At 42.8% G+C, this 9,967-nt stretch overlaps 1 protein-coding gene across 1 annotated transcript in view; it reads left to right on the forward strand.

Moving 5' to 3' along the window:
- LOC106529579 (VIP36-like protein) overlaps positions 1-9,967 on the forward strand; it is a gene marked incomplete at its 5' end in the record, with an annotated part of 17,046 nt that overhangs the window by 1,956 nt on the left and 5,123 nt on the right. The window contains 4 exon segments of the mRNA XM_014025047.1: positions 1,026-1,144; positions 2,522-2,639; positions 3,566-3,648; positions 8,892-9,053. Coding sequence (XP_013880501.1) covers positions 1,026-1,144; positions 2,522-2,639; positions 3,566-3,648; positions 8,892-9,053 — 482 coding nt within the window.

A 9,967-nucleotide genomic window follows, 5' to 3' on the forward strand; every position in this document is an offset into this window, starting at 1 on the left:
GTCTTGTGTCTTAAACTCATCCAGCGTGTTGGGTCTTGTGTCTCTCATCTCTCAACTTTCTCTTCACAAGATCCCACTGATTCTCTCTGGGGTTCAGGTCAGGAGAGTTGTCAGGCCAATTGAGCACAGTAATACCATGGTCAGTAAACCATTTACCAGTGGTTTTGGCACTGTGAGCAGGTGCCAGGTCGTGCTGAAAAATGAAATCTTCATCTCCATAAAGCTTTTCAGGAGATGGAAACATGAAGTGCTCCAAAATCTCCTGATAGCTGCATTGACCCTGGCCTTGATAAAACACAGTGGACCAACACCAGYAGCTGACATGGCACCCCAGACCATCACTGACTGACAACTCTTCTGGTTGTGCAGCATTTTCTGCCACACTTTTTCCTTCCCACAGACTTCCCACTGAGATGCCTTGATACAGCACTCTGGGAACAGCCTGTTTGATCAGGAATGTGTTTCTGTGTCTTACCCTCTTGCTTGAGGGTGTCAATGATGGCCTTCTGGACAACAGTCAGGTCAGCAGTCTTACCCATGATTGTGGTTTTGAGTAATGAACCAGACTGGGAGTTTTTAAAAGCCTCTGGAATCTTTTGCAGGTGTTTAGAGTTAACTCGTTGATTCAGGTGATTAGGTTAATAAGTCGTTTAGAGAACCTTTTCATGATATGCTAATTTTTTAAGATGGGGATTTTTGATTTTTCTTTACTTTTTTGCCAAAATCATCAATATTAAAACAATAAAAGACTTAATGTTTATCAGTACATTACAGAAAATAATGAACTTTATCACAATATGCTGATTTTTTTTTTTAGAAGGACCTGTATTTGTTGATTTGTGCACAGCTCTTTGGCCAACAGCAGTTGTTTTTAAATGTTCTGTATAAATAAACAGAATTTAAAAACATGCAAGAACAGCTTGCTCTGCTGCAGATTGTCCACCATGACGGGATCATCTGATTGTTTCAGAACTAGCTACTGATAAAACACTAATTAGTTCTTTGGGATTCTTGCATTCTGGCAGGCCTGGGCTTCTCGACCTCCTCACAGTGGGATTTGATGGGAACGGCCATGGTGACCCCCGATCATGTGAGGCTGACCCCAGATCAGCAGAGCAGGCAGGGAGCTGTGTGGAGTCGGATTGTAAGTCACCTGCAGCCATTTGCAGCTGTGCTTCAGCCTTTATCACACATCTAACCACACCTTCATCTTCCTCATCCTGACTGTTGTTGCACAGTCGCTCCTAACTGTCGAGTGGAAATACAGTTACTGTCACAGGAAGAAGAAAGTCCACGATAATGTTCAGTTCTGGGGTTTTACATATCAGTCAGGGTGTAAAAAAACAAACCGCTCTGGTATTTACAGGAGTTTAAACATATTCAAATCTAACAGGTTCAATCATGTTGTTGTTTATTCAACCAAAACAAAGCTAACATGTTCAAACTGTGTAAACAAATAAATGGTTCCACCCTGTGATCCAGCAGCCTGTAGAAGCTCCTGTAACAGCAGTATCGGCTCTCTGCAGGACTTTATCAGTCTGTCACATGGGTGTGGAGGAATTTTGACCTACTTATTTCTTTGTGGTGTTGCTTCAGGACCTTCAGGTTTCTGCTGCAGGTTCCACCGCAGCAGCTCAGTCAGGTTCTGGACTCTGGTTGGACGGGTTCAACACCTTTTTGTTTCTTTTCTTTTTGAGGGGTTCTGTAGAGTAGCTGTGAGTTGCCTGAGAGAACACTGTCATTACACCTATAGACACTCATTAACATGAAATTATTTATTCTTTTTGATGATGGGTGAAAACTAGGGCTGCACGATATCAGGAAAACCTGCGATGTGCGCTAACAGTGCTTAGTAGTGTTGATGTCTTTCTGCTCTGGGTTCAGAGCAAATAAAGAATCATTTCCATTCCAGCATGATTTTGTTTTTTTTAATTTTATTTTTTTAGGGATGGCCTCCCTTCTCCCCTTATAGCCATCCCCTCCACACCATTATGTTGTTTTTTTTTTTGAAGAGAAAATAGAGAGAGAGAAAAACAGAGAGAGAAGTAATTAGAAAGATAGAAAGACTGAAATAGCGATTAGGATTATATTAAACGTACACCAACAAAACACAGGACCACACACCCAACATCTGTCCGCTCACCTGAAAAATAAATGGATAAATAAATGGAAGGCATATAAAAAATATACACATACCCATACATATATAAAGATATACATACATGCCTACATTCATAAATATTGTCTGTTTATACACATAGACAGATGATTTTATTTTTTTAAATATGAAGAGATCTATTCATTTGACCAAATACATGAAGTGCTCCATTTGATTGGTCAAATACTTCAAGCTTCTGTCTGAGTGACAAAACTCATAAATTCAATCCTTTGAGTCCAACATTTATTGCACTTTAGGCCGTTTTTTGCAATATACCTATTGAACATGCTGCTGATAAATTTTCGATATTTTGTACAGCCCTTGTGCAAACCACTCTTCTGTTTATCTGCGTTTCTCTCTCAGCCTTTAGTTTTACGTGACTGGGAGCTGAAGGTTTACTTTAAAATCCACGGCCAGGGAAAGAAGAACTTACACGGGGATGGCCTTGCAATATGGCTCACCAAAGAGCGCATGCAGAATGGTAAGTGATGAAACAGCAACACTGTTAATGAAATGTTTCATTTAATACTGACAGTAGCACTTATAAAACACAGATGTTGAGCATTATATTTGGAAAATATGCTCCTGCAGTTTGAAAGACTTAATTCAGACACGTTCACATGATCTGATCACATGTTTACACCCTGTGTCTGTGCAGCAGGAAACCAACACTGTGGAACAAGACAGTTGCAGGAACCAGTTTTTCTCTGTTTTGCCTGCTCCGTGTTGTTTTGTGTCAGCGTTGTTGGAACTTGCACTTTGTCACCTGCAGCTCATCTGGGGTTTTTTTTTCTCCACAAACCCWCAGGCACTGCTGTCATTTAAAAACATTATGAGAGGAGAAAAGCAAGAGCAAGATAAATAGTTTCAGAACTTTAATATGAGCTATAATCTGTACAACTGAACTGAAGAGCAAACAGAAATCTTTTAGAGGGAAAACAAAAAACTAAAATAAAGTGGGTGCATAAGTTTGCACATCCTCTTATAAGTTGGGATGTGGCTGTTCAGAATGAACGTATCACATCAAATTCTTTGTTAAATATGAGTCAGGACCCAGCTTCCATCATTTAAAGTGCCTCTGATTAACCCCAGAGAAAGTTCAGTTGCTCGTATTGAACTTCTGATCCTGTTTGTTAAATACTGATGCATCAGGTTAGTTTGGTGTTTTGTGTGAACCATGTTTCAATGAAAGCAGAAAATGTTTCACTTTGTGACAAAATCCAAAATGCTTAATCAAAATCCTAACCTTTTTTCCAAACATTCAAAACCAAGCAAAGGGGTTTATAATACACTGAAAAAATAAATATATGCATTTGTGGGCAGCCAACGTAGTTCTTAATTCTTTAGTATTATTTCTGTCTGCTGTTTGTTTACTCCTCTGTTTGTGCTCTGCTCCGGCCTCGGCAGGTCCTGTGTTTGGCAACATGAACCAGTTCACTGGACTTGGTGTGTTTGTGGATACGTACCCTAATTCTGACAGAAACCATGATGTAAGTATACTTACAAATGTGGAATGATTTTATCCTCTGTTTGAAGTGAACAACATTAAGAGTGAAAGATCAAACCAGACTGGGTCTGTTGCAGAAAGACCCAACACACTGTGTGTGTCCATAAACTCTGAGGTAATAATTTAACAGAAGTGGGCAACGTCTGAGTTGTTGGGGAAATTTGAGCTCACCAATGTTTGTGAGTTATAGGAGCTAGATTTGTTATTACCACATAATAACAAATGTCTAAAGACAGTTAATAAATAATAAAATTATTACTACTGCTTTCTTTATAAAGCTGTTTAAAAAACATCCACAGTAAAAAAAAATTGGACAGTAATAAAAACAATAAAAAATTGTTAAAAGCAACACTTATGGTGCGTTCACACCAAACGCGATTTCAGCGTCAGGAGCAGCAGGTTTACATACAAAGTCTATGGTGGACGCGCTTCAAGCAACGTCGGGAAGTTCTGCGGCGCCTCAAGCGCGATTAGAGCAGCGCGATTTGAACGATTTGAACGATCTGAGCGTTCGATGTGCTTGATGCACAAATTGCTGAAGTTAGAAAATCTGAACTTTTGCAGCTCGACGCACAGCGTCAACCAATCAGAGAGACTCCACTGTGTGACGTAGCGACATATTTCCCGACGGGACAGTTTACTGAATGATGTCCACTAACCTGAAACAGATGGAGAGGAGCTCTTTAGCTGAAATGAGTGCTGCAGTCGGTGTCCTGATCCGCAGCAATGCGTGGCAGCGACTCATCAGACTGGAAAAATAGTCCTGAAAGCGAGCTGTGAGCCTCTACTCTGAATTATCTGGTGAATTAATTATGAATTAATTATCTGATGAACGTGACATGCTCTTGCTCTCTGTAAATAAAGCAAAGCCACTTCCTCGTCCGACATTAAACAGAGSCCGACAGAGGAGGGAGGGGCGGGGAGCTGCTGCCGTGCAGCGCTTCAAGAGCTGTCCTGCGTCTGACCTCAAAGTGCACAAGCTTCAAACTTCAGCGTTGGCTGCGATTTTGAAGCTGAAATCGTGTTCGGTGTGAACGCAGCATAAGAGCAGTAAAAACAATAAATAAGACAAGGAAGACAAATGTGTTTTCTCATTACTGAAGGTTGTTATGAGAATGCTGTATATACTGTATCAAAAATAAAATTGACTTGGACACATTTAAATGTTTTGACATTCCTCTTTCTTTAAAAACTTCTTACTGTTTCCAACACTCCCACTTCAGCACGTCTTCACAACAACGCTTCATGCCGCTTACGTCCTTTCATAGGAGCGTCTGCATCCAGAAATACATTTCCTTTTTTAATCTGAAAAGCACTGGACTGAGAAGTAGTTAGTGTTCTGGTGAGTTGGGGTGGATAAAGAACCCATATGAGTGGGCGTCTCATAAATGGGCCCATTGCTCTCCCCATAAAGACACTGGTCTTTATTCAAACCTTCATGTCCCTCAGATGAAGGACACCAGGGGCCTCATGCACAAAGACTTGCGTGGATTTCTTACTGAAACGTGGCGTACAATCAAATCCAGAAAATGGTGTACGCACAACAAAATCCAGATGTATCAAACTGTGCGTACACCTGAATCCACGCACACTTCTTTTGTACATCAGAGCGCAGGTAAGACACCTCCCCTGACACGCCTTCATTAATATATGTTAAACAGATGCAAAATACTTCCTGCATGTGTGAAGGACACGTTTGACTGATCCCTGCGTGATCAGAAATGATTTCTAAAGTCATAAAAATAATGAATTTAATATAAAGTGAGTGTGAAAAAAATCCTAAGTAAAAATAGGAATAAAATATGTTTATCACGCAAAAAACGAGTGATTGTGTGTCGGTGTGTGTGTGCGCGCAAACTGTTGTGTTGTGCAACTGGCTCATCACTTTGCGCACGAGTTTATTACCATAATTACTGTAAACACAGAGGAACTTAGATGTTTGGTAGAACATAGATCTTAGTTTATTTCGTAGCTGATATTAAGAAACGAGTCTCTGCGTCTCAGTAGAGTTCACATGAAGTGACGTGATGTTGGAGAGTCTCCACAAACACTGCGCGCCGCAGCCTTTGTGCACAGTCTGTTTGTCTGTCCAGCTTTTGCTCTCCTACTTACAGCATTTTCACAAGTTGTAAAGTGTACTTCCACGTGTCATTTTGGAGAAATCTGCAACAACGTAAACGCAAAGTATGAAACACCTCCACTGCAGGCGAGGGTGCGCGCTCCAGAGCGCGACCATAACTCAGCCTTTAGAATCATATGGATAAGGACAAGGAGCAGATTTCTAGTCCGAGGAACGAAAACTGCTGACTTGGTGTCAATAGACTTTTCTGGGTGTTTACTAAAAACCCTAAAGCCTGAAAGTGTGACAGAACCTGAGACAGCTGATCTAATGTTTGCTCCTTGGAGCTTGCGATCTGAGCCCAGTCATCTAGATATGCTAACAGATGGACMCCYCTTTCCCTGAGAGGAGTCAACGCAGCTTCTACGCACTTTGAAAAGGTGCAGGGAGCTAGTGATAGACCGAACGGTAGCACCAGATACTCATAGGCTACACCCTCGAAGACGAACCTGAGATATTTTCTGTGCTCCGGGTGAATCGCTATGTGAAAATAGGCGTCTGTTAAATCGATGGTTGCAAACCAATCGCCCGGGCTGATCAAGTGAATTAGCTGTTTGAGCATTAACATTTTGAACATGTATGTTTGAAGGTACCGGTTTAACACTCTCAGATCCAAAATAGGCCGCAGGCCGCYCCCTTTCTTCGGAACAAGAAAATAACGGCTGTACAGATCTTTTTGTGTTTCTGCAGCTGGATCCACTCGAATAGCTCTCTTTGTTAGCAACGTGCAATTTTCCTCTCTTAAAATGGCAGCTGCCTCGTCTGTCACCACTGTGTTTACAWTGGCCCGAAAGCGAGGCGGCCTGACGCAGAACTGCAGCCTGTAACCCATAGCAACAGTTCTTTGTACCCATGGAGAAGGTGCACATGCGCGCCAGAGAGGGATTGCTAAGTGACTGACTTGCCGTACTGTTGGAGACGTGTCGCTGCTGCCCTCCACTGGATGGGGAAGGGACAACATTATTGACTGTCGCCCGCAGCTTATTGTGTTTGTTTGTGCACAAAGATAATCCTTTAATGACACATTGAAAACATTTGCAGAACTGTTTATTAAAGTTTTGCATTTTAAAACACAATTGCACCCAGGGAGGGGGCTACATTTTTTTTCAGGACATTAACAGAAGAGACTGAACATTTGAAACCCGATGCGTCTTGGGGCCTTTTTCTGAAACACAAACATTTAAAAGTCTTTTCAACTGCAGCTGAACATTGTCTCTCTGTTTTTGAAGTCCCTGTGAAGACAGTCCTGCTGTTAGGAGAACTTTGACTTCTTTGACTTAACCTTCCGAGCCGCTGAACTGTCCTGCTGACTCGGAGGGGGGCCTTTGCTCCATGCCGATTGAYGGGGAGGCTGCGGCTTGCTGGAAGGTTCGGCGGGTCAGGGCTTTGAAGTCCTGGGCGTCGCTGCCTTCTTGAACGGAGGAGGATGAGATGCAGACCTGGATGTGCTCGGGTCCTTGAGCCTCGCATCTCGTCTGGGGATGATGCAGCGAAGTGCCTCAGCCTGCTTCTTCCTCTGTTCAAATTTGGTTTGGATGACATCAAGCGCTTGACCAAACAGTCCTGTAGGCGTTATCGGTTCATCCATGTAGGCCGCTCTGTCCTTGTCGGGAACGTCTGAGAGTATTAGCCACAGGTGCCTCTGCGCCACCACAGTAGAAGCCATTCCTTTCCCCAGAGCCAGCCACAGATGTTACAGAGCTGTACCTCCAGTTTAGCAGCAGCTCGGCGGCACAGGGACAAGAAGGACAAATCCTGGTCCACCCTCGCAGCAGCGGGGGTGGAGTGAGCTGGACACAGCTCCTCGTCATCTTCGGACAGACTGAGAACCTCCTGCTCCATCTGCAGAACATCGTCCTCCTCTTGGTTTAGATCCAGTAGAAACTGGGTCTCGCCCCCCTCGATGTCGGGTGAGGCCGCCTCGTGCTCCACCTGGTCCGCCCAGCTAGCGGCGGGGGCTTCGACCGCTGAATCCTCGTCTTCGTCGGACTGAGCCGTCTGGCTGGATTCGGAGAGCAGCGGGTCTTGTCGGAAAACAGCAGTTTCCCCCAGCATTTTCTCCAGGAATTTCACTCTCCTCTCCAGTGTCGGACGCGAAAGTCCGGCACAGGCCCAGCAGGACTCGGGCTCCACAAGCGCCTGTCGAGCATGAATAATTCCTAGGCAGGCCAGGCAGGCCTCATGCTGGTCCTTCTCATGAAGCTTAAAGCCGCACCCCTGAGGACAGGGGCGAACAGAAGACTTCAGCTTCTTCGAAGGTGGTTTTGTGCTCATCGTGAACCACAAAACAGATTTTCAGCAGAAAATAAAGGTCACTTAAGTAGYGTCGAGYGGCAGACACACRAACCAGCAGGTAACGYGGTTAGCACCAGTAAAGCTAGCCTAAGGACCTTCTAGAAGCTGAGCTAACTAGCAGCAGCTATGTGAACTCAGGTTTAGAGGTGACTATCGTGAGGTGAAGGGCGATAGAAATGAGTAATGATGCTGGTGACTCCGAACTTATAGGGTGAAGGCGGAGCCTGTCACCCGACGTTCAACGTCACCACGTCACCGGTCTAAAGACGTGATTAGAGGTGGCTTCAGCCAGACATGCGAGGGCGAGTGTGTCCCATATACAACTGTGTGTTGTACTGAGTGAAATGACTGAAAAGGAACCCATGGAGACAAAGCTTTTCAGATGTGGCCCCGAGGCTCTGGAACGCTCTCCCTCTGTCCTTTCACTGCTCAGATTCTTCTGACTGTTTTAAGAAACATCTTATTTTGATTCAGACAGGCTTTTAGTTGAGTTTTCTGTTATTTAAATTGTTCTATATTATATTTGTGACCTTTTGCTCTCTGTTAAGCACTTAGTGACATTTGTGTCTGTGAAAGGTGCTATAGAAATAAAGGTTACCAGTACTTACATACTGTCAGGTGGTTTAGAAAGTCTTATTTGTGAATCCTCAAGCATGAAGTTCATAAAAACCTTGAAGGATCTTTAAATAAAACCAAACTAATGCCCAGAGTCTGGTGACTGCCTCTGATAGAGGAACAGTCTCTGAAGTCACAGCATCTGTTTCCTGTTGTTATTCAGTGTATGTTTGACTCGACTCCTGTCTTTCTTGCAGAGGACCTTCCCGTACGTATCGGTGATGCTGGGAAACGGGACCCTGCTGTATGACCACAATCGTGATGGGAGACCCTCTGAGCTCGGAGGCTGCACAGCTTTGGCTCGCAACTCAGTTCACGACACATTTCTGTTGCTCAGATACTCCAGAAACAGACTGACGGTATGAAACAACCATTCATTACATCATCCAGAGCTTTCACAAGTGTTCATCCCACTTTTTAATTTGTTGTTTTACAACCTTGGATTTAACAGAACTTTTATTTATTTTATTAAAAACAAAAATTCTGTAAAGATGCTTCAGATTATTAAGGTTAAATGGGGTGGGAAACTTTGCTTAATATTTAAAAATGTACATCCAAAATAGAAAATAGATGCACTGCATTAACTCCATTTGAATGTCTGTCTTTTGTATTTGTTACATTTAAAAACAACAAAGTTGATCAACAATAAAGTAAGTTCAGTAAAAGTATCCAGAAAAATCAACAGGCAAAATAAAATATACGAAAACAACTTAAAACAGTGTAAAATAGTGAGTTTTCTTGTGAGATTTAAAGACTTGAGTGTTGGATTTAATTTATTTAATAAGGCTGGACTCAAGAATTAAACACTCTTATGGATTTATTGTAATAGGAGTAAAGTAATTACAAGTAAAGAAAAGAATGCAGGTTACAAGCTGAGCAGAAAGTGTGCAGATATTCTGACCTTAACTCACATGAGAAGTACTGTAAATATTTACCAAGGTTTGCTTAATTAGAAAGAGCCAGAGGAAGTGATCTCATAATTCAGTAGACAAATTAAACCTTAACTGTCAGAAGCTGTGACACATTCGGTTACGTTCACATATTTTAAGTACGACCTCCATCAGACTCCAGTGTGAGCCCCTCGCTGCACTGATGCCACCTGCATGTTGTGATGTCACGTTCAGCAATGGACACTACATGTTAGCATGTCCATTCTGAAGTAGTTGTGTAATCAGAGCAGTTTAAATAATGATCTGACAAGTTCAGTGTTTATATCTGACCCTACCTCTGGTCAGATGCTCCAGTGCAGCATTTTCAATTCAATTTAATTCAG

This window comes from Austrofundulus limnaeus, unplaced genomic scaffold (genome assembly GCF_001266775.1).
Source record: "Austrofundulus limnaeus strain Quisiro unplaced genomic scaffold, Austrofundulus_limnaeus-1.0 Scaffold453, whole genome shotgun sequence".
In the NCBI taxonomy this organism is placed as follows: Eukaryota; Metazoa; Chordata; class Actinopteri; order Cyprinodontiformes; family Rivulidae; genus Austrofundulus; species Austrofundulus limnaeus.